The sequence below is a fragment of the Dipodascopsis tothii genome, assembly GCF_038497935.1.
Source record: "Dipodascopsis tothii strain CBS 759.85 unplaced genomic scaffold V1510scaffold_12, whole genome shotgun sequence".
NCBI classification, from domain to species: domain Eukaryota; kingdom Fungi; phylum Ascomycota; class Lipomycetes; order Lipomycetales; family Lipomycetaceae; genus Neoaidaea; species Neoaidaea tothii.
In genome coordinates this window covers 122,412-150,195 of record NW_027117996.1, presented here as the reverse complement: position 1 = coordinate 150,195, position 27,784 = coordinate 122,412, and the positions used below count along the sequence as shown (strand labels likewise).

General features: G+C 68.2%; 16 protein-coding genes and 1 non-coding gene across 17 annotated transcripts; 9 read left to right on the top strand and 8 right to left on the bottom strand.

Moving 5' to 3' along the window:
• Nucleotides 1–161: 161 nt before the first annotated feature.
• Nucleotides 162–1,307, top strand: V1510DRAFT_415761 (nucleotide-diphospho-sugar transferase). The gene has a single exon (XM_066933659.1). It carries the CDS (start codon nt 166–168, stop codon nt 1,132–1,134), a length of 969 nt encoding a protein of 322 aa, XP_066789351.1. The 5' UTR covers nt 162–165; the 3' UTR covers nt 1,135–1,307.
• Nucleotides 1,308–1,374: 67 nt separating this feature from the next.
• V1510DRAFT_402693 (uncharacterized protein) lies at nt 1,375–2,510 on the top strand (the record flags this gene model as incomplete). Its single annotated transcript, XM_066932118.1, has 2 exons — nt 1,375–1,620; nt 1,650–2,510. The coding sequence occupies 2 exons, from the start codon at nt 1,375–1,377 to the stop codon at nt 2,508–2,510; spliced, it is 1,107 nt and encodes a 368-aa protein (XP_066789350.1).
• Nucleotides 2,484–5,680, bottom strand: V1510DRAFT_415757 (SacI homology domain-containing protein). The gene is made up of 4 exons (XM_066933658.1): nt 5,598–5,680; nt 4,294–5,403; nt 4,032–4,263; nt 2,484–4,002 (listed from the first exon to the last, which is right to left on the bottom strand). The coding sequence occupies exons 2-4, from the start codon at nt 5,390–5,392 to the stop codon at nt 2,550–2,552; spliced, it is 2,784 nt and encodes a 927-aa protein (XP_066789349.1). The 5' UTR covers nt 5,393–5,403; nt 5,598–5,680; the 3' UTR covers nt 2,484–2,549.
• Nucleotides 5,681–6,027: 347 nt separating this feature from the next.
• On the top strand, nt 6,028–7,022 carry V1510DRAFT_402691 (CTLH/CRA C-terminal to lish motif domain-containing protein; the record flags this gene model as incomplete). Its single annotated transcript, XM_066932117.1, has 3 exons — nt 6,028–6,131; nt 6,264–6,459; nt 6,606–7,022. The coding sequence occupies 3 exons, from the start codon at nt 6,028–6,030 to the stop codon at nt 7,020–7,022; spliced, it is 717 nt and encodes a 238-aa protein (XP_066789348.1).
• Nucleotides 7,023–7,288: 266 nt separating this feature from the next.
• V1510DRAFT_429811 (armadillo-type protein) lies at nt 7,289–8,412 on the top strand. The gene is made up of 2 exons (XM_066935335.1): nt 7,289–7,576; nt 7,609–8,412. Exons 1-2 carry the CDS (start codon nt 7,420–7,422, stop codon nt 8,382–8,384), a joined length of 933 nt encoding a protein of 310 aa, XP_066789347.1. The 5' UTR covers nt 7,289–7,419; the 3' UTR covers nt 8,385–8,412.
• On the bottom strand, nt 8,382–8,922 carry V1510DRAFT_415749 (uncharacterized protein). The gene is made up of 3 exons (XM_066933657.1): nt 8,769–8,922; nt 8,615–8,733; nt 8,382–8,582 (listed from the first exon to the last, which is right to left on the bottom strand). Exons 1-3 carry the CDS (start codon nt 8,884–8,886, stop codon nt 8,448–8,450), a joined length of 372 nt encoding a protein of 123 aa, XP_066789346.1. The 5' UTR covers nt 8,887–8,922; the 3' UTR covers nt 8,382–8,447.
• Nucleotides 8,923–9,279: 357 nt separating this feature from the next.
• On the bottom strand, nt 9,280–12,369 carry V1510DRAFT_393407 (Hamartin protein-domain-containing protein; the record flags this gene model as incomplete). The annotated part of the gene is made up of 3 exons (XM_066931817.1): nt 12,356–12,369; nt 12,276–12,324; nt 9,280–12,244 (listed from the first exon to the last, which is right to left on the bottom strand). Exons 2-3 carry the CDS (start codon nt 12,281–12,283, stop codon nt 9,280–9,282), a joined length of 2,973 nt encoding a protein of 990 aa, XP_066789345.1. The 5' UTR covers nt 12,284–12,324; nt 12,356–12,369.
• An 857-nt stretch (nt 12,370–13,226) lies between these two features.
• Nucleotides 13,227–14,286, top strand: V1510DRAFT_415744 (uncharacterized protein). Its single transcript, XM_066933656.1, has 3 exons — nt 13,227–13,400; nt 13,432–13,545; nt 13,575–14,286. Exons 1-3 carry the CDS (start codon nt 13,245–13,247, stop codon nt 14,142–14,144), a joined length of 840 nt encoding a protein of 279 aa, XP_066789344.1. The 5' UTR covers nt 13,227–13,244; the 3' UTR covers nt 14,145–14,286.
• V1510DRAFT_448089 (Sec1-like protein) lies at nt 14,209–16,469 on the bottom strand (the record flags this gene model as incomplete). Its single annotated transcript, XM_066935765.1, has 5 exons — nt 16,344–16,469; nt 16,268–16,311; nt 16,147–16,234; nt 15,963–16,115; nt 14,209–15,931 (listed from the first exon to the last, which is right to left on the bottom strand). Coding segments are annotated over exons 1-5 (2,040 nt in total), but the record flags the coding sequence as incomplete, so codon positions are not given.
• Nucleotides 16,470–16,670: 201 nt separating this feature from the next.
• On the top strand, nt 16,671–18,979 carry V1510DRAFT_415739 (P-loop containing nucleoside triphosphate hydrolase protein). Its single transcript, XM_066933655.1, has one exon. It carries the CDS (start codon nt 16,678–16,680, stop codon nt 18,913–18,915), a length of 2,238 nt encoding a protein of 745 aa, XP_066789342.1. The 5' UTR covers nt 16,671–16,677; the 3' UTR covers nt 18,916–18,979.
• Nucleotides 18,936–20,717, bottom strand: V1510DRAFT_415737 (acyl-CoA N-acyltransferase). The gene is made up of 2 exons (XM_066933654.1): nt 20,394–20,717; nt 18,936–20,352 (listed from the first exon to the last, which is right to left on the bottom strand). Exons 1-2 carry the CDS (start codon nt 20,643–20,645, stop codon nt 19,027–19,029), a joined length of 1,578 nt encoding a protein of 525 aa, XP_066789341.1. The 5' UTR covers nt 20,646–20,717; the 3' UTR covers nt 18,936–19,026.
• Nucleotides 20,718–20,805: 88 nt separating this feature from the next.
• Nucleotides 20,806–20,905, bottom strand: V1510DRAFT_t111. Its single transcript has one exon. It is a non-coding gene; the product is annotated as a tRNA-Lys (tRNA).
• A 287-nt stretch (nt 20,906–21,192) lies between these two features.
• Nucleotides 21,193–22,747, top strand: V1510DRAFT_116907 (uncharacterized protein). Its single transcript, XM_066930244.1, has 2 exons — nt 21,193–21,249; nt 21,281–22,747. The coding sequence occupies exon 2, from the start codon at nt 21,327–21,329 to the stop codon at nt 22,608–22,610; it is 1,284 nt and encodes a 427-aa protein (XP_066789340.1). The 5' UTR covers nt 21,193–21,249; nt 21,281–21,326; the 3' UTR covers nt 22,611–22,747.
• Nucleotides 22,541–23,163, bottom strand: V1510DRAFT_429803 (ribonuclease H2, subunit C; the record flags this gene model as incomplete). The annotated part of the gene is made up of 3 exons (XM_066935334.1): nt 22,541–22,647; nt 22,679–22,890; nt 22,920–23,163. 3 exons carry the CDS (start codon nt 23,161–23,163, stop codon nt 22,627–22,629), a joined length of 477 nt encoding a protein of 158 aa, XP_066789339.1. The 3' UTR covers nt 22,541–22,626.
• Nucleotides 23,147–24,271, top strand: V1510DRAFT_415729 (phospholipid methyltransferase-domain-containing protein). Its single transcript, XM_066933653.1, has 6 exons — nt 23,147–23,331; nt 23,363–23,419; nt 23,451–23,556; nt 23,590–23,735; nt 23,770–23,956; nt 23,987–24,271. Exons 1-6 carry the CDS (start codon nt 23,295–23,297, stop codon nt 24,045–24,047), a joined length of 594 nt encoding a protein of 197 aa, XP_066789338.1. The 5' UTR covers nt 23,147–23,294; the 3' UTR covers nt 24,048–24,271.
• A 1,331-nt stretch (nt 24,272–25,602) lies between these two features.
• V1510DRAFT_415726 (phospholipid methyltransferase-domain-containing protein) lies at nt 25,603–26,937 on the top strand. Its single transcript, XM_066933652.1, has one exon. The coding sequence runs from the start codon at nt 25,890–25,892 to the stop codon at nt 26,730–26,732; it is 843 nt and encodes a 280-aa protein (XP_066789337.1). The 5' UTR covers nt 25,603–25,889; the 3' UTR covers nt 26,733–26,937.
• Nucleotides 26,851–27,748, bottom strand: V1510DRAFT_415724 (3' exoribonuclease family, domain 1-domain-containing protein). The gene is made up of 2 exons (XM_066933651.1): nt 27,617–27,748; nt 26,851–27,584 (listed from the first exon to the last, which is right to left on the bottom strand). Exons 1-2 carry the CDS (start codon nt 27,732–27,734, stop codon nt 26,929–26,931), a joined length of 774 nt encoding a protein of 257 aa, XP_066789336.1. The 5' UTR covers nt 27,735–27,748; the 3' UTR covers nt 26,851–26,928.
• Nucleotides 27,749–27,784: the final 36 nt, after the last annotated feature.

Genomic DNA, 27,784 nt, shown 5'->3' with positions numbered 1-27,784 from the left:
CGCGCGGGCACGTGACGATCGCCGTGTGGCTCGGCCCCGGGCGGCGCCACCGGCCGCATGGGGCGGTGCGTCACGTGCGCCAAGGCGGCGAAATTAGGCCGGGTAAGCTCTCCTGCCGCCAACGGTGAAAAGCCGCCGGCGCCGCAGCCGCCCACACCACCCAGCATGCGTTTCCTCTCGACCCAGTCCCGGCTCGCCGGGCTGACGGGCCTCATCGTCGTCGCCGTCGGGCTCTTCCTGCTGGCGACGGCCGGGCCCGGCACGCACGTCGCGCGGCCGCGGCCGGCGTTCCCCGCCGCGCTCGACGGCAACTCCACGGCGGCCGTGCAGCGGCCGCCGCGGTACGCCATCGCGTCCAGCGTCATGACGGCCAAGTTCGCGCAGTACGCCATGATGCTGGCGTACACGCTGCAGAAGCACAACGACCTGCGCGCGCTCGACGCCGAGCTCATCCTGCTAGTGCGCACCGAGGGCAAGGACGCCGTGACCGCCCAGAACATCACCCGGCTCGAGTCCGTCGGCTGGACCGTCCGCGTCGAGCACGACCTCGAGTTCGACGGCGTGGACACCGGCAAGATCCGGCCGTACCACCGGTACAACCTCAACAAGCTGTACCTGTGGTCGTACACGCAGTACGAGCGCATCATCTTCATCGACGCCGACACGCTGTGCAAGGGCTCCATCGAGGAGCTGCTGCACGTGCCGGGCGAGTTCGCGGCCTCGCCGGACGTGTGGTGGGACATCCTCACCGACACCCGGTTCAACTCGGGCGTGATCTCGTTCCGCCCGTCGCTGGAGGAGTTCCACAGCCTGGTCAAGGCCGTGTCCGACCCGAAGATGCACAAGCCCAACGACGCGGACCAGGCCTTCCTGAACGCCTACTACCGCTTCCGCTTCTACGCGCTGCCGTACAAGTACAACTTCAACCTGGTCATGTACCAGTTCCACCGCGCGGTGTGGGACAAGCTGTGGGACGAGGCCGTGATTGTGCACTTCACCATGCGCAAGCCGATCTGGCAGTTCCACTGCGGCAAGGGCTGCAACGAGTGGGAGCCGTCGGTGTGGTACGCGCTGCAGTGCAAGGAGATGCTGGCATTCTACGGCTACGAGAAGGAGCTGCCGATCCTGGGCTGAGCGGCGCGAGATGTATGATAGTAATGGACCGCCGAGGCGTGGACCGTGACCTGCGGGTAACCGCCGTAGCGGTGGCTGGGTGCGCGGGCAACGGCCGCCGGGTAACTCCGGATGCAGCCAACGGCCGGGTAGCGCGCACACAGGGTAACTCCAACGGCCCGGCGCCGGGTAACGCACGCCCGCCCAGCCCGGGTAACGCGCGCCCGCCTACACCCGGGTAACGCGCCCTCGCCGTCCCCCATGCCTCCCCCCGACCCCGGCCAGATCGACGCCGCGCTCGCCGCCGGCGACGCGCCGGCCGTCGTCCGGCTCCTGCGGCCGCTCTTCGCCGGCCTCGACAACCGCTCGCACGCCGAGGTCACGCCCGCCGGCCGCCGCCGGCTCGTGCCGGACGACATCCGGTCCAGCTACGACACGGACCTCGTCGACGTCTCTGCCCGGCCGGCCGCGGTCGCCCTGCTCGAGCACACGGTCGACAAGGCCTCGGTAAGTGCCCCGCGAGCGCGCTGACCCAGGCCGCCCAGATCGCCGAGCTGTGGCCGTTCCTGGTGCCGTCGATCCTGCTGCTGCTGGACTCGCCCGACCTGGCCACCAAGACGCGCGGCGTGGCCGCCCTGCGCCGGGTCCTGCTGGGCGCGCGCGTGCAGTTCTTGGCCCTCACCGGCCTCCTGCCCGTCTTCTGGGACGCGCTGATGACCACGCTGGCGTTTTTGCCCACCGCGTCGTCCGACATCAGCGTCGAGGCGTCGGTCGCGCTCCTGCGCGAGGCCTTCCCCACGCTCTACCTGGCCGCAGACCTGCGCGCCGTCCAGGGCGACGCCAGGACAGACGTGCGGGCCGCCGAGGTCGCCGCCAACACGTCGCCGGCGTTCCGCATCGAGCGCGCGCGGCTGCTGGACGCGGTCCTCTCCGACGGCGTCTACCGCGGGCTCGACCTCGTCGGCGACAAGGTCGAGGTCGCGGACGTGCTGGTCGCGCAGATCACGGTCGTCGCCAGCCTGCAGGGCGTCCACTCGGTGCGCACGCTCGAGCGCAACGTGCGCGTGCTGGCGCGCGTGCTGGCCGACCCGTTCGCGCCCGCGTACCCGCCGCTGATGCAGACCGCGGCGGCCGCGCTGGCCGCCGTCATCCGCAACGGCTGGCCGCGGCTGGCGCCGTACCGCTACGAGATCCTGCGCGCGATCGCGTCGGCCTGGCGGCGGATCCACGAGGACGCCGGGCGGCCCGCGGACGGCGGCGCGCTCGCGCCCGTCGCCGCCGCCCTCGCCGCCGCCCTCGGCCTCCTCCGCACGGCCGTCGTCGCCGCCGGCGTCGACTGGCCGGCCGACGCGGCCGCCCTCGCCGGCGTCCCCGGCCTCGCCGGTCTCTGTATATAGTGTACATTTCTACGGGCAGCGCCCAGTGTCCTTCCAGCACTACGCAAACACGCCCTCCGGGTCGTGGCTGCGCCCGATCCAGTGCTGGTACTTGTGCAGGTCGTCGTCGTCGTCGTCGTCGTCCGTCCCGGCCGCAATCGCCGCCGGCGTCCGCACGTGCCGCTGGTACACGTCCACGTTCGGCTCCGGCACCAGCGCGTCGCACGCCCGCGGCCACGCGCTCGACACGTACGTCTCGTACTCGTCGTGGCCCTCGGGCGGCTGCGCCGCCGTCGTCAGCGGCTCGATCTCGCGCGCGGCCAGGTACTCCTCGTACCCGCCCGCGTCCGCGTCCGACACCGCCGGCCGCAGCAGGTGGTCGACCATGCGCTGCAGGCCCCCCGCGCCGTCGTCGGGCTCCGGGTCCGCAAACGGCCACAGCGTCGAGTCCATGTCGTCCAGGTTCAGGGCCATGTTGGACGAAAAGTCCGACTTCTCGTCCAGCTTCTCGTCGCCGTCGAGCGCAAACTGGTCGGCCACCGTCGCCGGCGACGACGGCACCGACTTGGAGAAGTCGATGAAGCCCACGTCCAGGAAGCGGCGCGACTTGCGCGAGCTCAGGACCGAGATCACCGAGCTGCGGTCGTCCGCCAGCCGGTCGCGCTCGGCCTGCTCCTTGTGGTGGTCGATGTGCAGCTGGCGGATCTCGAACGGGCTGAAGTTGTACTTGCCGTTGACGACGGCCATGGTCGGGATGTACCGCAGCGTCGAGTTGATGTTGTACTGGAAGATCTTGGAGAACGACGAGAGCATCTTGGGCTTGTAGTACTCCATCCAGTAGCTGTCGAAGTAGGCCGAGGAGTTGCGGCGGAACGCGGCCACGGCCCGGCTGTGCTCGCCGGACGTCTCGTGGCGCGGAGGCCGCGCGATGTTGATGGGCGTCCACCACTTCTTGTAGCTGCGGCGGTGCAGGCGCAGGCTCGTGGGCACGCCGTGGTGGAGGTAGTAGTCGGTGCTGAGGTCCCACAGCATGGGCTGGCCCTTCTCGAACACGTAGTTGCCCAGGAAGAGGTTGATGGCCTCCTGGCGCTGGCCGTCGACGAACGAGTTGGAGTAGTACCGGCGGATGCTCTCGATGACGTCGCGCGAGTGGCTGGTCCACTGGTTGATGCGCCGGTACGTCTCCATGGTGTTGACGAGGTGCGAGCCGCCGTACTGCAGCGCGATCGTGTCGCCGTGGTCGTGGTACATCTCGGTCAGCAGGTTGACGGCGTCGGTGTCGTAGTCGATCGAGTCGCCGTCGATGATGCCGAGCGCGTGCAGCTGGTAGCCGAGCGCGCGCTTGCCGATGACGAACTGGGCCGCGTTGGTGCGGTCGAGGCAGTCGATGCAGTTCGTCCGGCAGACGCCGGTCTGGACCGCGGCGGGCTCGGGGCCGTTGTGGAAGAACCGGACGGTCTTGAGGATCTTGTCGGCGTACTCCTCGAGGAACTCGATGACCTCCTTGTCGCGCCTGCGTCAGCGTGGCCGCCGGGCACTCACCCCTTGGACGCCCGGCTCATGTCCCACGACGTGTACAGGATCTTGGCCTTGTCGGGCAGGAACTGGTTGAGGTACCGCAGGCAGTTCTCGAACTCGTAGAGCAGGATGGACTCGCGCGCCGTGCGCTCGTGGATCTTGATCAGGTTGAAGACGACGATCGGCGTGCCGTAGCGCTTGAAGAGGTCGTCAAAGTGCAGCGCGGCGGCGGAGTAGAACGGGTCCACGACGTTGACTGCGTCAGCGCGCCCGGCGCGCTACTTACGCTCGATCGGCGGCTTGGGCGACATGCCGCTGACGTCCTGCGTCCAGAACAGCGGGATCGACCCGCGGTGCTGCACGAACGACGTGTACCGCGTGTCGCCGAACGGCTCGCCGCCAAAGCCGTGGAACGACGTCGTCAGCATGTCGGCCACGATCTGCTCGGTCTCGACGTCGTTGGCCACGTAGCCCTGGTCGTTGGCCCCGCGCTTGAGGAAGCGCGCGCCCGCAAAGTAGTGCGACCGCCGGGCGATGATCGCGATCGACACGTTGCGGCCAAACACCGAGATGTTGGCCTGGTCGATGAAGCCGTGGATGATCGGCAGGCACCACGTGAACACGTCGATCGCCGAGTCGATCGCGGGCTTGAGCAGGTAGTGGTTCCACACAAACATCTCGTTCAGGCTCTCAAACACGCTCGTCGGCGCCGGCGCGCCCTCGCGCGCGCGCTCGCGCGCGCGCGTCAGGTTGCGCTGCAGCGTGTGCGTGATGTCGTACGTGTAGCTGAAGTAGAACGTCTTGCTGAGGTCGAGGTTCTGGAACGTGTTGAGGAACCGCGCCTCCTGCGAGTTGCGGTGCGGCTTGCGGTACACGGCCGACGGGCACAGCGGGATGAGCTCGGTCGCGTCGATGTGGTAGATGTAGTACCCGCCGAGCATGGCCACGGCCGACCGCTTGGTGATGGCGATCATGTAGTAGTGGTGCGTGAACCGGATGAAGCCGACGACGCCCCACGACGTCAGCCGCTTGATCAGCCCGCCCACGGGGTTGCCGTCCTGGATGGTCTCGAGCAGCTCGATGATCTCGGCGTGCGTGTACACGGCGTCGTCCTCGGTGAGCGCGAGCTCGCCCTGCTCGGCCAGGAGATCGATCTTGAGCACCTTGAACCGCGTGTCGTTCATGTTGGACCCGATCAGGTAGAACCGCGTCTTGGTCTCGTACAGCGTGTACTTGCACATCCGGAGCAGGCCGTCCTCGGCCTCGGGCGCGGCCGCGCTGGCGCGCCGGCTGCCGGAGCCGCTGGCATGGTCGTCCGAGCTGGCGCCGGCCTTGGCGGGGACGCCGGGGTGCTCTTCGTCCTTGAAGTAGTCGAACGAGTTCATGCGGCCAATGGCTGGGGTCAGCGGGGTCGGGGGGGGCGGCGCGACGCGGCGCGGCCGCCGGCGGCGCGGCCGGGGCGCCGGGGCCGCCGGGGGGCCGGCGGCGGCGGCTCTGGGGCAGCGGCGGCGGCGCCTTCCGGCGGCGCTGCCGGCGGCGCGCGACGGCCGGCGGCGCCACGCGGCCGGGGGGCGCATGCGCCGCACTCACTCTCTCCGCGGTCGATCCGGGGAGCCCGGTGCTGCTCCCTTGCAGTGTCTGGGCCCGATCTGGTGGGCGGCTCCTACGGTGTCGGCTATCGGACCTCGCGATACTGACGTTGGCACGGCCGTTGGCGCGCGGCGGGCCGTTGTGGCACAAGTGTCGCAACCGCGCGGCGTGCGGCGGCGCCGACCTTTTTCTACCAAACACCTACTTTACTGGTTTTCTTCGTTTTCACCTATAAAAGCCCAGGCCCCCTTTCCTTTGCGGCCGTTCTCCGCAAAGCATCGATCGGACGCAGGCGACCAGCGTTGCGGGAACCGGCGGACTCAGCCGCGGATAGGCCGACGCGGTGTTTCGGTACCTCGTCTGGCTGATTGTTGCGCTCGTTAGCCGGCTACTGCACAGCACCCGCGCCGTCGTCGCGGGCGTGCACACGATGTCGGCGACCAGCATCACGACGCGCGAGGACGTGGCCGAACGGCGCACGTACTCGCGCGAGGAATGGGACCGCAAGCTGGACGCCATCCCGGTGTCGCGAGCGTAAGTGCCGCGGGCCCGGCGCAGATGATGAGCTTCACAAGTTGGGAATCTCTCTGACAACCACATGGAGAGCCAAATTAACTTGAACTCTGACACGCCACGGCGCCCTCGCGAGCCGCGCTGACCGAACAGGGACCTGAACTCGCTCGTGATGAACTACCTCATCATCGAGGGCTACCAGTCGGCCGCGTACAAGTTTGCCCAGGAGGCCAACATCTCGGCGACGGGCGCGCTGGACTCGATCAACGCGCGCGTGCAGATCCGCGCGGCGGTCCACGCGGGCGACATCCAGACGGCGATCGAGAAGATCAACGACCTGAACCCGGAGGTAGGTGCTGCGCGCGCGGTCCGGCGATGATTATAAATGTTTTCATGCACCACTCTGCGGCTCCGGCCGGTGATGAGGCACAAAACCTTCAGTCTTCAGTATGAGCCATTGGACCGCGCACTCGCGTGTGCCGTGCTGACCGACAGCTGCTCGACACCAACCCGGAGCTGCACTTTGCGCTGCTGCGCCTGCAGCTGATCGAGCTCATCAAGCAGTGCCTGGCGTCGCCCACGCGCGACATCCAGCCGGCGCTGAGCTTTGGCATGTCGCACCTGGCGTCGCGCGCCCAGAAGAACCCGGCGTTCCTGGCCGACCTCGAGAAGACGATGGCGCTGCTGTGCTTTTCGCCCGAGAACCTGGCGCCGCCGCTGGCCGAGCTGCTGAACCCCGAGCTGCGCTGGCAGGTGGCTGCCAAGGTCAACGAGGCCATGCTCGAGGCCCAGGGCGTCATGAAGGAGGCCAAGCTGTGGGGTCTGGTGCGCGTCTGGGGCTGGGGCGAGAACGCGCTGAAGGCCGAGAAGACCGTGGACTTTCCGTCGCTGGAGATCAACGACATGAAGTAGGAGCATTTTGTAATTTTGTACGGGGCACGGTGGGGACGGACAGGCGCATTTGGAATACATCGGCTCTGCCGCTTGACACAGACTGCGCGGCGCGCCGATGCGCGGCCGCCGAGAGCGCGGCACGGCGTGCGGCTGGACTTGCCGGCGAGGCCGCACGCGCCGCACACCCTGCGGCTCGCGCGTGCGCCGCACGCCCTGCGGCTCGCCGCCTGCACCGCCCGGTCTGGCCGCCGTCCGTGCGGCGCCCGACGCCCGTCACAACGCGCCGTGAGGCTGTTACCCGGAGACGTTCCTCCCAACAGCCTAGACCATCTGATAAAAAAGCGTAAAAAAAAAATTTGAGAACCAGATCTCCTCAATTCCCCACGGTCCTGCCAGATCCCGTACACAGATCATCATGTCGGCCGACCAAACCGAAAGCATCGACGAGCTGCGGGCGTGCCTGCTGAACGAGTCCGGCAAGGTGCCGCTCGCCCACCGATTCCGGGCGCTGTTCCTGCTCAAGTCGCTCGGCCGCGACGGCGACAATGAGGCCATTGACGTTATCGGTGCCGGTAAGTGGCACGCGCGAGCGTACTGACCGCAGGCTTCCGTGACGACTCGGCCCTGCTGAAGCACGAGCTCGCGTACGTGCTGGGCCAGACCAAGAACATGCACGCGGTGCCCACGCTGCGCGGCGTGCTGCAGGACGTGGCCGAGGATCCCATGGTTCGGCACGAGGCTGCCGAGGCCCTCGGTGCGCTCGGCGACGTCGACAGCCTCGAGCTGCTCACGGACTACTTCCACAACGACCCGCTGGAGGTGATCCGGCAGACGTGCGAGCTGGCGATCGAGCGCATCAAGTGGGAAAACTCCAAGGCGGCCAAGGAGGAGACCCTCCAGGAGTCGGCGTTCTCGTCGATCGACCCGGCGCCGCCGATGCCGTCCGAGATCGCCCAGGTCCAGAAGCTGCAGGAGATCCTGGTCGACCAGGCCGTGCCGCTCTTTGAGCGGTACCGGGCCATGTTCCGGCTGCGGGACCTGGGCACGCCCGACGCGGTCGACGCGCTCATCACCGGGTTCGACGACCCGTCCGCGCTCTTCCGCCACGAGATTGCCTACGTGTTTGGCCAGCTTTCGGACCCGCGCTCGGCGCCGGCGCTGATCAAGGTGCTGCAGAACGGCGCCGAGGAGGGCATGGTCCGCCACGAGGCCGCCGAGGCCCTGGGCTCGATCGCCACCGACGAGGTCATGCCCGTCCTGCAGGGCTTCCTGAACGACAAGGAGCGCGTGGTCCGCGAGTCGGCCATTGTCGCCCTGGACATGTACGAGTACGAGCGCTCGGAGGAGGCCGAGTACGCGGCTCTGCCGGCGACGGCGTGAGCATAAAATAAAGTGGATTTGCAGCCTATGCGGTGGAGTACAACAGCGGTCCGGCCGCGCCGCCTAGTTGTTGGTGTTGAACTTGTAGCCGCAGTCCGTGCACGAGTAGAAGATGGTCGCGCCCTCGTCGGCACTGCGCAGCTGCAGCGAGTAGTACTGCATCTCGTCCTTGCCGCACTGCGGGCACGTTTCCTTGATCTGCGGTCAGCGCTGGAGCGGGCGGGACGTACCGTGGCGCCCTCCTGCTCGTCCTCCTGGTACGACGCCTTGACGACGGACCGCTTCTGGCGCAGCCGCGACGGGAACGCGGACTCGGCCGAGTGCTTGGTCACCTCGAGCTTCTCAAAGTCTGCGGGTCAGGATCGGGCCGGGCCGGCGACTTACCGGCCGAGGGGTACGTGGCGGCGCACTGCGCGCACCGCAGGTCCTGCTTGGCCGAGATGATGTTGTCGAGCAGGTTGCCGCACTCCTTGCAGAAAATGAGACTGCCGACGACCGACATTGTGGGCTGTGGGATGCTGGATCGGCTGGCGATGGGTTCGGATCTGGCGAGAAATTTTTTTCGGGTTGGGAGTTTGGTGGACGCGGCGGCGGTGAGCCGCACCGAGTGCGGCTGGGAACTGAGCGCGCCGCACGAGGCGCGGCGCGCTCCCAACTGCACGGGCGCGGCTCGACGCCGCCCGCGCCGCACGCCGCGCGGCTGACTCTCGGCCGCACGGCCGCGGCGCCACACCGCCCGCGCCGCATGCCGCGCGGCTCACTCCCAGCCACACGGACGCCGCTCTACGCCGCCCGCGCCGCCTACGCCGTCCGCGCCGCACGCCGCGCGGCTCGTCGCTCCAGTGAATGTCTTATCAATATACATGCAGTCTCTCAAAACGTTCAAAATGAGACCTCAAGCGCCGCGGCGCAGGCGCGCGGCCTCCAGCTTGGCCACAGTCTGCTCCAGGCCGCGGATGCGCTGCTCGTACGCGGCCACCGCGTTGAACTTGTCGAGCTCGCTCGCGTCCAGCTGCATCTGCATCCGCGCGACCTGCAGCTCCAGGCTCTCGCGCTGGCGCACGTCCTGCGACACGACCGGCACGCTCGGGTCGGCCTCGATCTTCATGCTGGACAGCCGCTGCTCGAGCACGTCGTAGCGCTCCTGCAGCAGCTCGGCCTCCTTGAGCTTGTTTTCGGCCTCCTTGAGCGTGCGCGCGAGCTGCTCGATCTCGGTCTCCTTGTCGATGACGCCCCGCTGCAGGATCTCGACCTCGGTCCGCAGAAACTTGATCTCGGCGCGCACGGCCTCCTCCTCGGCCTTCCACTTGTCGCGCTCGTCCTTGAGCTCGCGGTTGCGCTGGACGAGCTGGTCCGAGTATTTGGTGCGCTGCGCGGTCAGCGACGCCATCTGGTCGGCGCTGCGCTTGGAGTCCGTCTGCAGGCGGTTGACCTTCTTGACGAGCATGTGGTTGGACAGGAAGAGGCCCTCGAGGTTGGCGTCGTCGCGCGCGAGCATCGACAGGTCGTTTTTGAGCTTTTTGATGTTGCGCAGCCGTAGCTGCTTCAGGTAGCGCTCAAAGTTGAGCTCGTTGGTGAGCATGAGGATCTGGCGCTGCAGCGCGACCGTGGAGACCGGCGGCAGCACGTGCGCGCTTGTGTCGGCGGCCGCGTTGTTGACGGAGCTGTACGACAGCGTCGACGTGCGCGAGAGCGTGCTGGGGCGGCCGTCGTGGGGCGTGGCCGTGGCCGTTGCGGCGGCTGACGGCGCAGCCGAGGCGGCGGCGGACGGCGCGGCCGACAGCGCCGCCGAAGCGGTCCCCGAGGCCGAGCCCGAGCCCGCGGCCGAGGCCACGCCCGAGCCCGTCGCCGGCGTCGGGCTCGTCTCGTGGCCCGGCATCTCCAGCGAGCCCCGCCGCGACACGCTGCGGCCGTTCAGCATCTTGTTGTACTCGAGAATGGTCTCGATGTCGTCTGCGTTCGACCGCAGCAGCCCCGCCAGCGCCTGCGAGCCGTCCGTGTGGGCGCCGCTGCCCGGCGACACGGCCGCCGCCAGCGACGCATGGCCGCGCACGGCCGCCATGTTGCTGACCGACATCGACCGCGTCGGCCGGCCGGCCGGCCCCGGAAACGCGGACGCGCGGTCGTTCAGCAGCGGGCTGCTGACGCCGTCGAACTCGATCGACGAGATCTCGGACATGCTCCGGCCGTCCTCCGAGTCGGCCCGGCGGTCGTAGACCGGGTCGTCGCCGAGGATGCCGGGCACGTCGGTGCGGGTGTGCGGCGCCTTGCGGTCCTCGCCCAGCTCGAAGCTGGCAAAGTGGTGGGCGCCGTCGATGTCGTGGGCGCGCGGCGCGCGCTGCGGGCCGTTGCCGAGGTCGACGTTGCGGAACAGCGCGCCCGGCTCCTTCATGGACGGCTCCTCGAGGTTGTACGTGTCGAGCGTGATGCAGAACGCCGCGATCTCCTCCGGGCCCGTGAAGCGCTCCCAGCGCTGCGGGTCCGTCAGCTCGGTCTCGTACGTGTACCGGAACAGGTTCGGGTGCAGGATGTGGCGGTCGCAGAGGTCCTTGACGCGCAGCTTGATGTCGGCGATGTCGAAGTTGAGGTAGTCGCGCAGCGAGACCGAGCGCCGGCGCGCGTACTCGTAGGGGTTCGTCAGGAAGACCAGGAAGTGGATCGGGTAGATGCCGTAGATGAACGTGAACAGCCGGGCGGCGTGGACGCTGCCCGAGCTCGAGTCCATCGCGCTCTCGACGGACGACCCGATCGGGTCCCAGGTCTTGGCGCCCGGCCGCGCGGGCTCGGGCGTGGCGGCCTGCCGCCCGTCGATGTCGTCGTAGTAGTTGTAGCCGGCCGTGTACGCGCCCGCGTGCGGCGAGACGTCGCCGTCGTCGTCGGCCTCGCGCTCGGCCTGCAGGTGGTACGTCTCCTCGAGCGGCTTGGCGCGGCGGTCGTAGATGATGTCCCAGTACAGCACGCGCGCAAAGATCGCAAAGAGCTGCGGCAGCGAGTCGCCGAGGATGGTGCAGAAGCACGGCAGCAGCATGGCCAGCACGGTCGTCGCCAGGTTCATGGCCACCGCGGACGTGTCGTGCAGCAGGCACGTGTACAGGTGCTCGACGAGCTGTGACGAGTGCGTCTCGAACAGATGCGGCGGCTGCGTCTGCACGTACGAGCACAGCAGGTTGAGCACGCGGATGCGGTACTCGGGCTGCACAAAGTACGTGTCGAGCACGGCGAAGAACGCCTTGGGCCGGCGCTGGCCGAACGCGATCAGCATGGCCTCGGCGTTGCGGTTGATGAGCATCAGCCGCTCGTCCGAGAACGTGCCCGGGTTTTCGCCGAGCTCGACGTTGATGGCCTTGTCCAGCGTCTTTTGCAGGTACACGCCGAGGATGTCGGTCGCAGTCTCCGCCGCCAGCGCCTCGCAGTCGGCCGGGTCGCGGCTGTCGGTGTTGCCGTACGTGTCAAACACCATCAGCCCGACCAGGAACTGCCGGGCAAGGTCCACGGCCACCTTCAGCCGGCCCGACGTGTCCAGCGCCGGCGCCATCAGCATGTGCGCCCAGTGCCCCAGGTGCGCGTTGCTGATCAGGCACGGCTGGAGCAGCACCAGCGTCTTGAGGAAGATCAGCTCGCGCGCCGTGTTGGCCTCGACCCGCGTCCGGTGGACCGCCACGAGCTCGTCCTGCAGCCGCTGCGAGTCCTTGCCGTCGATCGCCGCGTGCCGGTCCGTGTACGCGTTCACCGCGGTCAGCAGCTCGCCGACCACGGCCGGAAACTCGTCCGCCGACACAAACGCGTCGAGCGTGGCCGCTGGCGCGGTCTCGGCCGTGGCCAGCGCCGTGCCGAGCGCCCGCACGAGGTCCCGCAGGTGTCTGCCGTCAGCGGGCGCGGCGCCGTACTCACCCTGACATCTCGCTGGCTTGCTTGGCCTGGCACCCGTGACCGTGCTCGTCTGCCGTCAGCGCTGCGGGCGCGCGACTCACCTGTCCAGGATCGCGGATGCTTGACGATCGGTCGGCGGGCGGGAGAGAAGTGCAAACCGGCCAGCCGTTACCCGGCCGCCATGCGCTCCCGCCGCACGCCGTGCGGCGCGGCGTGCGGCTGCAAGGCACGCGCTTGCGCCTAGCGGCTCATGCACGTCGCGTCACCGGTGGCCTGAGCCGCATACGGTGCGGCTGACAAACACCCGGCGCTCGCCCCGCGCTCCGGCGGCGCCTCTGGCGGCGACTCCGCCGAGGGTAGCTGCCCTGCCGGCAGGGGCTTGGGACGCGGGAGCGGGTTTGGCGACCCCGTCGACTAGCCTTCGGCCAGCGCGGCGGGCAGTCGCGCTGGACGCGCGCTGACTGGCTGCTGCGCGCTGCGCGTCATTGTGCAACCTGAGCCGCACACTGCCCGGCTGACAAACGCGGCTGCGCAGACGGCCGAGCCGATGGTCAGCCACCGGGGCTCGTGGCGGCGAGCCCCTGTGGCGGCCCAGTCGACGATACGGGCAGGCCGCGGCCGAATGGTCGGCTTCACGTGAGCTGCGCGCCGTTGTGTGCCCTGGGCCGCGTGCGCCGTGGCGGCAAGCACGGCCGTCCGCCGGGCGCGCCGCGCCAATTCGGCGCCAGAGGCTCGTGCAATGCAATTCCGGCGGCTCCGCCGCGCGCAGGCCGCGGGCCGCGCCGCGCGCGGAGTGGCGGGCCGCCCGTTGCCGCGCCGAGCCGCACGACGTGCGGCTGGCGGCACAGCCACCCGCAGACGCCCCGCCCGGCGCCGCACCAAACCGGCGCCGCGGTTGGCGCCCAGTTACCCTACGTGTTGCCCCGGCAACGCAAAGCAGCGCGCAGCACGCGAAAAAACGCGCGCGCGCAATTTCTCGCCATCACCACAATGAGCTACACAGGAGGCTACACGGGAGGCTACGGCGGCGGCTACAGCGGCGGGTTCGGCGGCGGCTACGGCGGCGGCGACACGTACGGCGGCGGGTTCGGCGGGTCGCAGGGCAACAGCGAAAACAAGTTCAACTCGCCCGGCGGCGGCGACCGGGTACGTGGGCTCACGGGCGCGCTGACATCAGACGGTCTCCGAGGCCAAGGCCCGGCTGCGGCCAGTGACCATCAAGCAGATTCTGGAGGCCACGCAGGCGCATCCCGACGCCGAGTACATGATCGATGGCTCGGAAGTGGCGACGGTACGGGCCGCCGGGGCGCGCTGACGCAGATCACGTTTGTCGGCATCATCCGCAACATCCTGAACCAGACGACGAACTCGACATACCGGATCGAGGACGGCACCGAGACGTGCGAGATCAAGAAGTTCATTCCCACGGACAAGCGCGACAGCGAGCGCGCCGAGACGCAGACGATTGGCATGTACGTGCGCGTGATTGGCGAGATCAAGAGCTTCAACAACAAGCGGTACATCCAGTCCAACATCATGCGGCCGGTGACGGACTTCAACGAGGTCACGCACCACCAGATGCACGCGCTGTACGTGCACCTGCTCAACACGCGGGGCCCGGCGGCGGGCGCGGCGGTCAAGCCGGCCGGCACGGAGAACGTGCCCGCGGCCAAGTCGTACGCCAGCGAGAACCTGACGGTGCTGCAGATGAAGGTGATGGACACGCTGGTGGCGTCGCAGGAGTCGCTGTCCAACGACGGCCTGCACGTCAACCTGATCGCCGGGCGGGTCGGCGCCGGCGTCGAGGCCGTGACCAAGGCGTGCGAGGACCTGGCCGAGCTCGGCCTGCTCTTCACCACGATCGACTACTTCCACTACAAGCTCACGTAGGTAGGGCGCACGCGCCAATAAACGCCCGGGGGCTCCAAAAGTTGGGCATCTATCGTACAGCTACTTGAAGAGCTTCTTGCCGAACGTGCTCATCTTGCTCCTCTTCTTGTCGACGTCGAAGTGGCCGGGCGGCGGCGGGGCCGGCGCCGTGTCCTGGCGCGTGAGCTTCTTGGCCGGCGGCGGGCGCGCGAGCGTGGTCGGCGGCGGCGCGTCGGGCTCGAGCAGGTGCGCGGGCATCGTGGGCTCGGGCTCGTCCGCGTCGAGCCGCAGCGCCTCGCGCGGCGCGCGCAGCCGCGCCAGCTGGCCCAGCCACGCGCCCGGCGACAGGACGGTGTCGGCGCAGAGCACGACCTCCTTGTTGAGCGCCTGCGAGACGTCGTAGCCGGCGCGCAGCTCGCCGTACGTCATGCCGCCGGCCATGAACACGAAGATGCGCTGCTGCGGCGCCTGCCGGGCCGGCGAGCGCTCGTGCCACGTCGCCTTGTTGCGCCGCATCGACGCCGTCGTCTGCGGCGGCGCCGCCAGCGCGAGCTCCGCGGGCTGGTCCTTGGTGTACGGGAACGTGTCGGCGTCGAGCGTGCCGCGGGCCTGCCCCTCGAGCACCTCGCGCAGCACCGGCACGTACCGCGTCAGCTCCGTCAGCTGCACGGCGTCGTCGCCGTCGCGGCCGGCGCTGCCGCGGCCGCGCCGCGCGGCCGCCGGCCGCTTCTCGTGGATGGTCTGCTTGTGCGTCTGGAAGCCGAGCACGTCCAGGTTGCGCAGCGCCTGCATGTCGGCCCGGGACACCTTGGCGTGCTGGCACAGCTTCACAAAGTCGGCCTCGATCAGGCCGTTGCGGTAGATCACGTAGAGCGCGATCAGCCGCACGCGCTCCTGCGGCGACACCTGCGGGTCGTCCAGCAGCGGCACCAGCAGCGACAGCACCTCCCGCGGCGGCTTGCCCTCGTCGTTGAGCCCGGTCGCGCAGCTCTGCTCGACCTGGGCGATCTCGGCCAGCCGCGTGCCGTTGAAGATGCCCGAGATGGCCTCGGTCATCGAGAAGTGCATCGACAGCTGGTCCTTCTCCTTGGAGAACCCGGACATGCCCGCGATCACGTCGCGCAGCTGGCTGGTGGACGCCTTGTCGATGTTGGCAAACTGCGCGTTCGCGTCCGTGAACTTCATGATCCGCTCGTGCACCGAGTCCATCGCGTCCGCGATGTACCGGTGCCGCAGCGACGTCCACACGCCGTCCGTCTCGGCCAGCACGCCCTTCATGTCCTCCTTGCCGTCCGCGGCCGCGACCTGGTACGTGTACACGTTGTCGCCGCCCACGCCCAGCAGATCGTGCACCAGCGCCTCGTACGAGAACTCGTGCAGGAACGGCTCGCGCAGGTCAATTGACCGGTCCAGCACGATCAGCACCGACTGCGGCCGGTTGCCCTCCACGCTCGGAAAGTTGCGGTTCGCCCGCGCGTAGTTGTCCAGCTCCTGCTGGAAGATCGACGCCAGCATGTACGGTAGCGTGCACGCGTCGTGCGTGCGCACGGCCGGGCTGTGGAACCGCACCAGCGGGTACTCGCCGTACGCCGCGCACACGCTGACCAGCTTGCGCGCGGCCCGCATCACCTCCAGGTTGACCAGGTCGAAGCACGACCGGTTGTAGTACTTGACCAGCGCGGCCTCGTTGTCCAGGCTCACGACCTGCGCCTCCACCGGCCGGAAGTCCAGCAGCAGCGACTGGCAGATGCGGATGTACGGCGACACCGCCGACGCCTGCAGCTGCTGCGTGATGTTGTCGTCGACGACTGCCGTCAGCGCGCACGCCGGCCCACTTACGCGGCACAAAAAAGAGGTACACGCCGCCGTACCGCGGCGGCGACCGCCCGAAGTCGGCCTTGATGCAGTCGACCACGTACTGCTGCGGCGTGACTATGTAGATGGCCTCGAACGACGCCCGCGTCTGCCGCTTGTCGGTGATCAGCTCGACGGCTGCGGTCAGCGCGCCCGCGCGCCCACGTACCGGAGATGTAGTGCTTGAGCACGTCCATCGTGCTCATGACATTCTGGATCAGCGCCTGCGTGTACTTGTCGACGACGAGGTACGTGTACTGCCGTCAGCGGGCCGGCCGTGCCGGACTTACCGAGTTGTTTCGTCGGTGGACCGAGTCGAGCAGCTCCGAGAGCTCTGGGCGTTAGCTGGGCGACGCTGGCACGTACTTGCTCGGTAGAGCTCGAGCACCGACACCGACATCGTGGGGCTGCGGAGGGATGAGGTCGCTTGATCTCGACGCGGTCTGTAAGGAGCTGGAGCGGGCGGCGCGCCGCAGGGGTGACGACGTGGCGACGGCGGCGGAGCGTCACGCTGGGGAGGGCGCCGGCGACGGGGGTGACACTGTGGCGAGAGTGCGCGCCCGCTGCCCGCGCGCGTGTGCGTGACTTCGCGGCAGCGTCACCACTGTGTCATCCACAGTCATGCGCGTGACCCCCTGGCCGCCTCGCCGCCCCGTCACCCGTCCTCGCGTCAAAAATCTTCCACCCGCACACACGACCCATGTCCGGATCTCTGCGGACTCTGCGGCCGCCGTGGCCGCCGTGGCCCGTCCGGCTGCGGCCGCTGCCGGCCTCCGTGCGCCCCCTGCACGGATCGGCGCCGGCAGCCGACGTGCAGCGGCCTCGCAAACATGCCGGCAAGTTTGCGCCCGGCGTCGCCTCCAAGCCATCCAAACCCAAGCCGCGGCCGTTCTGGGCGCCCGACAGCACCGCGGTCGACGTCGACACAAGCATCCTGGCCAGCGTCGGGTTCTCGACCAAGGCCAAGCTCGAGCTGGTCGTCCGGCAGGCGCAGTACGCCACGTCCGCCGACTACGTCAACCGGCTGGCCAGCGACCTGCAGGCCGATCGCGGCGTCGTGCGCGCACGCTGCGCCGAGGCGGCGCGGCTGCTGATCGATCTGGCCACTGCGCATGCCGCGCGGTCCGCGCGCGACCTGGCGGACCTCAGCCACGTCCCGGGGCCGCTGCAGCCGGTCCTGGAGGCCGTTTTTCCGCTGCAGGTGCGCACGCCCAGCGTCAATCGCGACGTCGCCGCCGCGCTGCGGTCGCACCTGATCGAGGCCGTCCAGCGCGCCCAGACCGGCGCGCCCGCGGACGAGCTGTACCGGCGTGGCAGTGCGCAGAGCGCGCTCCGCAACGAGTTTCCGACGTCGGTCAGCCCGGCCGAATGGTACCCCGGCGCCCGCGCCATGACGCGCCGGTGGATCCTGCACCTCGGGCCGACCAACAGCGGCAAGACGTACAACGCGCTCAAGCGGCTGGGCGAGGCGCGGTCCGGGATCTACGCCGGGCCGCTGCGGCTGCTCGCCCGCGAGATCTACGAGCGGTACCAGGCCAACGGGATCCGGTGCAATCTCGTCACGGGCGAGGAGATCATCGAGGACGTCGACGAGCACGGCGCGCGCGCGCCCATCTCGGCGTCGACCGTCGAGATGGTCGACCTGAAGACGCCGATCGACGTCGCCGTCATCGACGAGATCCAGATGATCGCCGACCCCGACCGCGGATGGGCTTGGACCGCGGCCGTGCTCGGCCTCCAGGCCAAGGAGGTCCACGTCTGCGGCGAGGAGCGCGCGCTCGAGCTGCTGCAGCGGCTGGCGCGCAGCGTCGGCGACGAGGTCGAGATCCGCAAGTACGAGCGGCTCAGCCCCCTCGTCATCGACGACGTCTCGCTCAACGGACGCTACTCGGAGCTCCGCCCCGGCGACTGCGTCGTCGCCTTCTCGCGCAAGCAGATCTTCCAGATCCGCCAGCGCATCGAGAGCGCCACCAAGCTCAAGTGCGCGGTGATCTACGGCGGCCTGCCGCCCGAGGTGCGCTCGCGCCAGGCCCAGCTCTTCAACGACCAGGACAGCGGCTACGACATCCTGGTCGCGTCCGACGCCATCGGCATGGGCCTCAACCTGTCGATCAAGCGCATCGTGCTCTCGACGACGTCCAAGTTCGACGGCAAAGACACCCTGCCGCTGTCGCCGTCCCAGGTCAACCAGATCGCCGGCCGCGCCGGCCGGTACATGTCCGGCCGCAACAAGGACGGCACCGCCAGCACGCCGCGCGGCCACGTCACCACGCTCCTGCCCGAGGACCTGCCGTATCTGCAGATGTGCATGGCCATGAAGCCGACCATGATCCAGCGCGCCGGCATCCTGGCGCCCAACTGGCTGATCGAGTACGCCGCGTCGTTCCACTCCGACGGCGTCCCGCTTGACGTCACCATGGGCCGCGCCCTGCGCTCGCTCACCGACAGCGATCTCTACTTCTCGTGCGACCTGCGCGTGCAGTCGCGCATCGCCAGCGTCCTGCAGGCCGTCCCCGAGCTCACCGTGGCCGAGCGGCTCACGTTTTCGTCCGCGCCGGCCAAGCTCAAGCTGCCCATGACCGCCGAGGTGCTCCAGGACTTTGCGCGCGCGGTCGTCTCGGGCATGCCGCACACGATCCTGCACTTTCCGCAGATCCCGTTCCGCCACCTCGAGGCCCGCTACAACAGCGTCGAGCAGATCTCGAACGACCTCACCGGCCGGCAGCTCGACCGCCTCGAGAGCCTCCACAGCACCATCAACCTCTACATCTGGCTGTCGTACCGGTTTCCGACGATCCTACTCGACCGTGAGAGCGCAATCGAGCTCAACTACTTCTGCCGCGCGCTGATCGACTCAGGCCTCAACCAATCGACGGCGCTGGGCCGGCGGCCCGCCCGCGACCAGCCCGTCAAGGGCCGCCGGCGCACGGCCTACTAATCTCCTGTACATAGTCCGCATCGGCCGTGCCGGTCGCATAAAAATAGATCCGTTACGCCCGCTATCATACAGTCGGCACACCGGCCGCAAAAGTGGTTCCCTAGATGCAATTCACCACGCAAAGCGCAGCTGCGCCGGCGTGAACACCGGCGGCTTCCACTGCAGCCGCTCGGGCTGCAGCACGCGGCGGCGCCGCTTCATCATCTTGTCGCGGTGCTGCAGGATGCCGTCCGTCAGACAGATGATGTGCTGGCCCTTGTAGTACTTGAGCATATTGAGCGTCTGCAGCGTGTGCAGGACGTCGTTGGTCGTCATGGCCGTCGTAGTGGCGATCTCCTCGATCGTGGTGTCCTTGGGCTCGCGCTCGCTATCGGCGAGGAGCTCGATGATGGTGTCAGACCAGTAGGCGCGGTAGCTGAGCAGGCCGAGGTCCGACAGCGGCTTTTCGGGCGAGCCGAGCTTGCCCTCTTTCTTGGACAGCTCGTACGAGAACGCGATCAGCAGCTTGCCAAAGCCCAGCCGCTGGTACTGCGGCAGCGTGAGGATACACGCGACGTTGTACTGCTCGGCCGACTCCTTCTCCTTGGAGAAGTAGCCGATCAGATGGTGGCCGAGCTCGTCGCGCGTGGTCATGCAGTAGAACAGGAACGGGTCGACGTCGTAGTAGAGCGTCTTGTGGTCCAGAAACAGCTTCGAGAGCAGGCACAGGTTGCGGCACCACGTGCGCTGGCGGCGGCCGTCGATCTCGAAGAACGACGCGTTCTCGTCGCGGTAGATCTCGTTGCCGGGCGGGTGCTGGAGCTGGCACTTGAGCCGGTGCCGCTGGAACTGCTTGAGCGAGCCGTAGTACGACAGGCAGAACTCGCAGATGTACATCATGTCCTCCTCGGTGAGCTCGATCGGGTACGGACTGAAGTACCAGGGCTCGATCTCGTGCTTGCCGAACTGGATTTTCATGAAGTTGCGCACGCGGGCGACCTCGTGCGCGTTCTGCGTCATCGAGCCCGACGTCCGCAGCTTCTCGATCTCCTCTTCGCGCGAGTAGTTGTCCATCTGCTGGTCGCTGGCCATCTCGGGGTGCGTCTGGTCGAGGTCCATGATGTCGTCGTCCTTCTGGGCGGCCGGCGTGGCCGGCGTGGCCGGGGTGTACGGCGTGGCCGGCTCGTCGTCGAGCGCCAGGTCCTCGTTGTTCTCCTTGCCGCGGGCGCGCGCGGCGGCGGCGGCCTTGGCTGCCTTGGCGGCCTTGGACGTCTTGAGCAGCGACGCCGGCGTGCCGCTCGCGCGCGCGCGCTTGTTCTTGCGGTCCTTGAGCAGGGGGGTGTCCTTGGAGTTCTTGGACGCGGTCGACCCCGGCGTCTTCTTCGGCTTCTCCGGCTTGGGCCACTCGACGGGCTTGGAGAGGTCGAGCCGGCCCTGGGCCACCCACTCGTCCAGACGCTGCGGTCAGTCGTGATCTCCGGGTAACCCGTGCTACCCACCTTGTTGAACTCCTCGTAGTGCACGTAGAACACCGGCTCGCCCTTCTTGGTGTGGATCGAGAGGATTTCGGCCAGCCGCGGCTCGCCGTCCTTGTCGACCATGACCTTGCAGCCGACCCGCAGCTGGCTGACCGTGGCGATCGACGACACAGGTGGCGTGGGCGTCTGGGCGCCGGACGCCACCGCGCTGCCGGCGCGCGGCGTCGCGCTGCCCTCGGACGCCGAGGGCGTGCTCTTGCCGTCGGACGACATCCGTGCCGATGCTGGATGGATTGATGGACTGCGGTGCGCGAGATGCGGCGTGCGTAAAATTTTCGCTGGTGTCCGACGAGCTGCGGCTCTTTGTGCGGACGGGGCTTGTTAGCAGGTTACCCGGCTATCTCCGCGCCGGATGCAAAAAAAAGAGGATGTGCTCCCCTGCAGGGGCTCGAACCCTGGACATTTCGGTCGACCTTTTAGCCCAATACGTCAGTCATAAAAGCCGAACGCTCTACCGACTGAGCTACAAGGGACGAGCACAGTGGTTAGCGGCATAGTTGCCGCTATGAGGGGCGTGCCGCACGCCGTTTGGAACTCCCAGCCTAGGTCGGCCGATATTGGTCACTCGAGCCCGCGATCCGCATACATCACCGGCGTCTAAGCGACCGGAGACCGGTGCAGACTAGCTGCAGCTGCGCCGGCGCATACGCACGCGGCACCACGGCCGCACGGCCCAAAGCCGAGCCCCACGCGAACCAATGGACTCGATCGAGCCCGAGGCCGCCGGCGACCTAGACGCCGAGGCCGCAGGCGCCGCGCAGTTCCGCGCAGGTGTGGCCGGCCTGCGCGCGGTCCGCGGCGCCGGCCGCCAGGTCCTGTGAGTGCGCCCGTGGCCCCGCTGACCCCAGGCTGTCGGAGCTGCTCGCGACACTGCGCCCGACCGATTTTTGGTGGATGACCAAACAGCTCGGCGAGCGCCAGCTCTTCCTCGACATCGTCGGGCACGTGCCCGTCGAGATCCTGCAGCTGATTGTGTCGTACTGCTCGGCGCAGGACGTGCTTGTATGGCGTCAGGTCTGCCGGCGTTGGCGAGCCCGGCTTGAGTCCGACGTCGTCTGCGGGTACCTCCTCCGCCGCGATTTCGCCGACGAGCGGCCGTCGCTGCGGCCGCAGGATCGCGCCGTGCCCGCTGTCGAGGCGCTCCGGCTCTGTGCATTCCGCGACGCCGCCGTTCGCCAGTCCGGCCGGCTAGGCGTGCGCAGCGAGCTCAAGGAGGTTCGACCGACGCTGGCGGCCTACTTTGGCGGCCATCTCGTCGTCGCCGGCTACACGCTCGGCTCGCAGCTTACTATGACCATGCTCTACGAGCTCTACTCGGACCGCAAGTGGAGGCTCCAGCAGAGCCGCGAGAGCTGGTACGAGCTCACCGTGTCCGAGGACGTGTGCGCGGGCGTGACGTCTCTCGGCAAGTGCAAGGCATGGACGATCCGCGACCCCTCCACGTTCCAGCAGCGGCAGCTGCTGTCGTCCAACACACGCATGCTGACGTCCGCCGGCCGGCTCGTGGGCGTGGTCATGGCCGACTCGAGCCTGGTCGTCTGGGACACGGCCGAGGACGACGAGATCGAGACCGACGCGATCACCGCACGCGCTCGCGCGACCGACCACACCATCTACCAGCTCAGCATCAACGCGCGCAAAGGCTACCTGGTCGTGCTGACGTCGCAGTCGGTCCAGGGCGACGTGCAGTCGGCTGTGCTGGTCTACACGCTCGACCAGGACCTCGTCTTTTCGACACCCATGGCCTTCTTTGCCAACACCCGGCTGTACCGGCCCATCCGAGGCAACTCAGTCGTCGTGACATGCTCCGGTATCCGCACGCTCACCCGGCTCGACCTCGACAACTTCCGCACCGAGACCTTTGGCGGTTTCCTGGCCAACGGCGACTCGTTCGTCGGCGTGCCTTTCCGCAACTCGGTCTTCATGCTCGAGGGCTCGTACCTCTCGCGGCTGACCATGGCCTCGCAGGCGACCGGCACGGACGGCGCCTACGCCGATCGTGACGGCGAAACCAAGTGGATCTACCACAGCATCTTCAAGTCGCTCGACCACAGCTCGGTCATCTACGATCTGCTCGGCGACGGCCACTACATCTGCGTGCGTATGACGTCGGGCATAGTCATACTCTCGTTCAATCTGTACGACTACGAGGCGATGCACAACAGTGCGCCGGTGTGAGCGTAAAACAAATGCATTAAATATCGTCGCCGCATAGCTGCCGTCAGCGTGCACGTGCGCGTCCGTACCTGCTCCGCAAACGCGATCCAGCCGTCAACACTGGCCCAGGCGTTGGCGGTGCCGGGCACGTCGTCTTGCTCCCACACTGTCAGCGCGTCGAACGCGTCCGTGGCCTGCCAGACGCGTGGCGGCGCGTCGTCGGCGTCGTCGTCGGACTCGTCGTCGAGGTCCATCGCCTCCCGCGGCGGCTGCTCGACATCCGTCGGCGGCACTATGCAGCCTGCGTCAGCGCGCCCCTCGTGTGCATACCTATGTATCCCTCCGGCAGCGCCACGCGCCGGCCGAGCAGCCGGCAGCCGCGAAAGTACGCCAATTGGAACGCGTCGCCCACCGCATCCGGAGGGACTTCGGCCGCCGGCAGCGGCTCGACACGCCAGTAGCGCTCGAGCGCGGCCGGGCCGTCGTACTCAATGTGGCACGGCAGCACGTGCACCTGCGCGCGACCTGCGCCGGCCGTGCGCACGCTGATCGGGTCGGCTCTGTCGGTCGCCATAGCTACTGGACGCGACGGGCGGCGGCGGTAAGTAGGGCTCCACGTGACACCACGTGATTCGGCACACGTGACGTCAATTGAGTTTCTCGCCTTAAAAGCCGAGCCTGTGTACTTTGTCCCCCACTGCCACGATGGAGTACGTTGACTTGAGCCAGAAGACGCTGTACAGTACGTGCGAGCTCGGGCGCGCTGACCACAGTTTGCGCCGGGTCCGTCCTGTTTAACCCGACGTTTTGGAACATTGTTGCGCGGGCGGGTACGCAGCCCGATGAACACGCTGACACCAGAATACCGCAGCCATGTTCTGACCAAGCTCGCCGGCGGCAACGCCAAGCTGGGCTGCTACGGCCTGGCCGTGACGATCTTCTCGCTGGGCATCTTACGCGACTTTCTGTAGGTAGCGGCGAGCGACGGGACTGACGGCAGGTACGAGAAGGCGCTGCGTGACCAGCCGACGCTGGCCGCGCTGGACACGCCGGTGGTCAAGGCCGTGGCCGCGGCTGTGTTTGCGGCCGGCAACGTGCTGGTGCTGACGAGCATGTGGGCACTGGGCGTGACGGGCACGTACCTGGGTAGGTGTCGCCGCGATGGACGATCTGACGGCAGGCGACTACTTTGGCATCCTGATGGAGTCGCGCGTGACGGGCTTCCCGTTCAACGTGACCGACAACCCGATGTACCACGGCAGCACGCTGTCGTTCCTGGGCACGGCGCTGTGGTTCGCCAAGCCGGCGGGCATCGTGCTGACGGTGGTTGTGCTGGCGATGTACACGGTGGCCCTGCGGTTCGAAGAGTAAGTGGACGCCGGAGCGCGCTGACGCAGACCGTTTACGGCCGAGATCTACGCGAAGCGTGACCGCGAGCGCGCGGCCAAGGCCAAGTAGAGTACATAGCAATGCACGAAACCGCCCGTTGACGCACGACCGGTGCGATGGTACCCGCGGCGGACATGGCCGCGCTGGCACCCGCGCTGGCGAGCCCGTACCCGCGTAGGCGAGCCCGTACCCGCGCGGTGGCGCGCCGCGTCGGGCCCTCCGCGGCACCTGCCGTGCCGCGCGGCGGCTGCCGGCGTCGCTACGTGGCCGCGCCGCGACGCGTCCGATCTGCCGCGCACTCGATCCGCTCGGTCGCCCCGCCGACCCACGTCCGGCGCACCACACGCGTCGCCAGCGTCACGGCCGCACCGCCACAGTTCCGTGACGTTCCACGTCGCCAGCCGCTCTGCGTGCCTGAACTCTCTTTTTTTGGGGTAAATTTCGCTCTATCGCGGCGGCCAACAATTTTTGAGTTTGGCTAGCACCCGTGTCATTTGCATGTGAAAGTCCGCGCCGTGCTCCGGCCTCCCATAGGCTTTCATCTGCCGGCCTGCTCCTGGGCTAGGCCGCTAGCCCTGGGCTGGGGGGGTCTAGCTGGCCTCGCGGGCCGACGTACGCTACGCACCACGCGACTTATCGCGCTGGCCCACCGCCAACACGGGACTCGATCGGCTAGCCCGGTCGGGAACCGCGGGCGGTGCCCCGGGCGGTGCCCCGGGCCCGGGTAACGCACCCGGCCCTGTTCTGCCCCGGCTAGCCGTGTTCGGCCGCCCGCTCCCAAACCAGCGCCGGTGCCCTTACCACATCGTCGCACAGCATTTCATAGCAGCCGCTCCCAATGGATAAGCGACGCTAACCGCACTAGGTTCCCCGCCCGTAACCCCAATCGACGGCGATCCGTATACGAGCCGGCGCCCGGTCGGCCGCCCGCAGGCCGTACCCGCCGTTGTCCGCAGCCCCGGTGGGCGCCGGCAGCATGCGGACCCTGGACAACAAAGCCGGGCGGCCGCGGCGCCGCGGACCCAGCGGGTCGCGCGGGTCGCGCCCGCGGCCGCCGGCGGCGCCGCCGCCGCCCGCCACCGTCGCAGCCGTGCCGGCGCGCCGGCGCGGCCACCCACAGCCCGCCAGCGCGGCCGGCTGGCAGCCCTAGCCCAGCTGTGACGTGACAGACAGCCGTGATAGTACCCGACGCGGCCCCTACCCTAGCTCGGCGGGCTCTGGTCGATTTCGCACCAGCCGTCCGGCTGCCGGCTCGCGGCGACGACCGCTAGAACCGGCCGTAGTAGCGCCGGCTCGGCCACTGCATTCCCCTCCCCAAAAAGTATGAAGTTAGTGTGCGAACTTGCAAATGGCCAGATGGCGGGCAAATGGCCGCGGTCAGCGCCCACAGCGTATTGTCGTATAATAGATCGCACACACGCTCTTTCCCCCCCCCCATATCCTTACCTCGGCCGTCCGCCCCCATATCCTTAGCCAGCCCACGTCCCGGGATCAAGCTTCGCCGCGTCCAGCCGTGTCGTCCGTGAGAACAGAGCGACAATTGCCGTCGCTCGCGTATTCAACTACCGCCTTTCGCAATTGAGCCGCCGCTCAACCGCCCCATGGCCGAAGGCATCATCCGCTCGCGGCACTCGTCGCCCGCGCCGTCGCGGCACGCGTCGCCGGCGCCCGAGGTGACCGCGGACGACATCTCGCTGTACATGAAGAGCAAGAAGAAGCTGATGCTCAAGAAGGAGGTGCTGGCGAAGCGCTTCTCGAAGAAGGACCGCGAGCTCCGGCGCGCCAAGCGCGAGGCCCGGCGCGCGAAGGAGGAGGCCCAGGTCGTGTACGGCCGTACGGCCGACGGCGCAGGTACGTGAGTCGCGGGCGCGCGCGCTGACGGCAGTTTTCCGCGTCCCCAAGACCGAGGACATGGTCAAGGGCCTGTTCGACGTGCGCCAGCCCAAGTCGACGTCCGACCTCGTCATCCTTTCGATCCTGACCCTCTACGTGGCGCTGTGGGTCGCCCTGCCCAAGGGCATGTGTAAATACGTCTTCATCGGGCTCTATGCCCTCTCGCGCGCCGCCTACAACGGCGGCATCGGCTGGCTGCTGTACCAGCAGTCGACCTCGGCCCGGCTCGTGCACTGGGCCAAACGCTGGGACATCTTCGCGGCGCCGGCGGCGACCGACTCGAGCGTGTCGCGGCTGGCGCATGGCGTGCTCCGCCGCGAGCTCGAGTCCAAGATGGGCCCGGACTACGACTTCGACAAGGTCCCGGTCGAGTACAACACCTGGCTGCTGTTCCGCAAGGTCGTCGATCTCATCCTGATGAGCGACTTTGTGACTTACATGCTCTTCGCGCTGTCGTGCGCGTCGGTGCCGGCCGGCCAGAGCACGTCGCTGATCCTCGGCCGGTGGGCCGCCGGCGTCGGGCTCTTCCTGTTCAACCTCTGGGTCAAGCTCGACGCCCACCGCGTTGTCAAGGACTACGCCTGGTACTGGGGCGACTTCTTCTTCCTGGAGGACCTCGAGCTGTGCTTTGACGGCATCTTTGAGATCGTGCCCCACCCGATGTACTCGGTCGGCTACGCGGGCTACTACGGCATCTCGCTCATCACGGCTTCGTACACGCTCCTGGCCGTCTCACTGATCGCGCACGCCTCGCAGTTCGTCTTCCTCTTCCTGGTCGAGAACCCCCACATTGCCAAGACGTACTACTCGTCGCCGGAGCCCGCTGCGCCGGCCAAGACCCAGGAGGCCAAGTCGGCGTAAGCGCCGCCGGCCGGCTGCCGCCGGTTTCTCTCTCCTCTAGATCCCGAGCGGTCCGCTGCCGCAGCCGCGCGGACGCGGGCGCGGGCCGCGCCCACGCCTGTCGCCGCCTGCGAGGCCGTGACTGCTCGCCAGCGCTGGCGCATTGCCTGCCGTGGCTAGAATACATTGTGAATGCTATATACACCGACTCTGTCGTCTACTCCAAGCTCTCGAGGAGGATCGCGTTGCCGAGCCGCCGGACGTCGGCGGCGCCCTCGCTGGCGCGCGTCAGCACGTCCGCGACGGCCCCGGGGCTGAGCCCGGCCGCATTGTCGATGGCGAAGCCAGAAACCTCGTCGCGCGAGGCCATGTAGCTGACGACGGCGGTGCCGCTGGCGTCGCCGCGGGCGCGGTCGCCGTAGACAACGTCGCGCACGCCGCCGGCGTCGGCCGTGAAGACCACCGCGCACGCGGTCACGATGTCAAAGACCTCGATGCCGGCATCGACAGTGGCGAAGCTGGCCGCCGTCACGCAGCCTGCCAGCAGGTTCTTGGTCGCCAGGCCTTCCGCCGGCGTTCCCGACAGCACCGTCACGTACACGTCGATCGCGGACTTGGGGTAGTTCTCGAGCTGCAGCGACGGCTGCAGCGACGTCTGCACGTAGTCTGAAAACACCCGCTCGGCGTCGTTCTGGCCGCTGCGCTGCTGCGCCTGCTGCGAAAGAAAGATCTTGGTCTTCACCGACAGCTTCGCCACCGGCGAGAACGACGACCGGATCGGCCGCGGGCCAAACACAGTCACAAGCACCTTGTAGTCCGCGGTCTCGATGTAGGCCGAGCCAGAGGCCGTCGGAATCAGGCCGGGTCGCAGATCTGGCGTCAGCACGGTCGCAGCGTCCACTTACACAGCGCCAGCGCCCCGTCCGCCGCGGGCTTGGTCGACTGCAGAGCCGGCGCAGCCTCGTACTCGAGCGGCGTCGCCGTCGGCGGGCCCACAATCCGTCGTCGGTCGGCCAGAAACATGTTGCGCTCTGGATCGCGCCTGCGAAATTTTCTATTTTCTGCCTGGAGCA

Excerpts from the sequence above, each read along its gene's own strand:
- V1510DRAFT_415726 (XM_066933652.1), top strand. The coding sequence starts at position 25,890 with ATGGTCAAGGGCCTGTTCGACGTGCGCCAGCCCAAGTCGACGTCCGAC.
- V1510DRAFT_415739 (XM_066933655.1), top strand. The coding sequence starts at position 16,678 with ATGTCCGGATCTCTGCGGACTCTGCGGCCGCCGTGGCCGCCGTGGCCC.
- V1510DRAFT_415737 (XM_066933654.1), bottom strand. The coding sequence starts at position 20,645 with ATGTCGTCCGACGGCAAGAGCACGCCCTCGGCGTCCGAGGGCAGCGCG. Across the intron at positions 20,353-20,393 it reads ACTACGAGGAGTTCAACAAG|CGTCTGGACGAGTGGGTGGC; the intron begins GTGGGTAGCACG and ends GACTGACCGCAG.
- V1510DRAFT_415757 (XM_066933658.1), bottom strand. The coding sequence starts at position 5,392 with ATGAACTCGTTCGACTACTTCAAGGACGAAGAGCACCCCGGCGTCCCC. Across the intron at positions 4,264-4,293 it reads GCCCAAGCCGCCGATCGAGC|TCAACGTCGTGGACCCGTTC; the intron begins GTAAGTAGCGCG and ends GCGCTGACGCAG. Across the intron at positions 4,003-4,031 it reads ATGAGCCGGGCGTCCAAGGG|GCGCGACAAGGAGGTCATCG; the intron begins GTGAGTGCCCGG and ends ACGCTGACGCAG.
- V1510DRAFT_415749 (XM_066933657.1), bottom strand. The coding sequence starts at position 8,886 with ATGTCGGTCGTCGGCAGTCTCATTTTCTGCAAGGAGTGCGGCAACCTG. Across the intron at positions 8,734-8,768 it reads CGCCACGTACCCCTCGGCCG|ACTTTGAGAAGCTCGAGGTG; the intron begins GTAAGTCGCCGG and ends CCTGACCCGCAG. Across the intron at positions 8,583-8,614 it reads ACGAGCAGGAGGGCGCCACG|ATCAAGGAAACGTGCCCGCA; the intron begins GTACGTCCCGCC and ends CGCTGACCGCAG.
- V1510DRAFT_429811 (XM_066935335.1), top strand. The coding sequence starts at position 7,420 with ATGTCGGCCGACCAAACCGAAAGCATCGACGAGCTGCGGGCGTGCCTG. Across the intron at positions 7,577-7,608 it reads CATTGACGTTATCGGTGCCG|GCTTCCGTGACGACTCGGCC; the intron begins GTAAGTGGCACG and ends TACTGACCGCAG.
- V1510DRAFT_415761 (XM_066933659.1), top strand. The coding sequence starts at position 166 with ATGCGTTTCCTCTCGACCCAGTCCCGGCTCGCCGGGCTGACGGGCCTC.
- V1510DRAFT_116907 (XM_066930244.1), top strand. The coding sequence starts at position 21,327 with ATGACCAAACAGCTCGGCGAGCGCCAGCTCTTCCTCGACATCGTCGGG.
- V1510DRAFT_415744 (XM_066933656.1), top strand. The coding sequence starts at position 13,245 with ATGAGCTACACAGGAGGCTACACGGGAGGCTACGGCGGCGGCTACAGC. Across the intron at positions 13,401-13,431 it reads CGCCCGGCGGCGGCGACCGG|ACGGTCTCCGAGGCCAAGGC; the intron begins GTACGTGGGCTC and ends CGCTGACATCAG. Across the intron at positions 13,546-13,574 it reads ATGGCTCGGAAGTGGCGACG|ATCACGTTTGTCGGCATCAT; the intron begins GTACGGGCCGCC and ends GCGCTGACGCAG.
- V1510DRAFT_415729 (XM_066933653.1), top strand. The coding sequence starts at position 23,295 with ATGGAGTACGTTGACTTGAGCCAGAAGACGCTGTACA. Across the intron at positions 23,557-23,589 it reads GGCATCTTACGCGACTTTCT|GTACGAGAAGGCGCTGCGTG; the intron begins GTAGGTAGCGGC and ends GACTGACGGCAG. Across the intron at positions 23,736-23,769 it reads CGTGACGGGCACGTACCTGG|GCGACTACTTTGGCATCCTG; the intron begins GTAGGTGTCGCC and ends ATCTGACGGCAG.
- V1510DRAFT_415724 (XM_066933651.1), bottom strand. The coding sequence starts at position 27,734 with ATGTTTCTGGCCGACCGACGACGGATTGTGGGCCCGCCGACGGCGACG. Across the intron at positions 27,585-27,616 it reads GGACGGGGCGCTGGCGCTGT|ATCTGCGACCCGGCCTGATT; the intron begins GTAAGTGGACGC and ends TGCTGACGCCAG.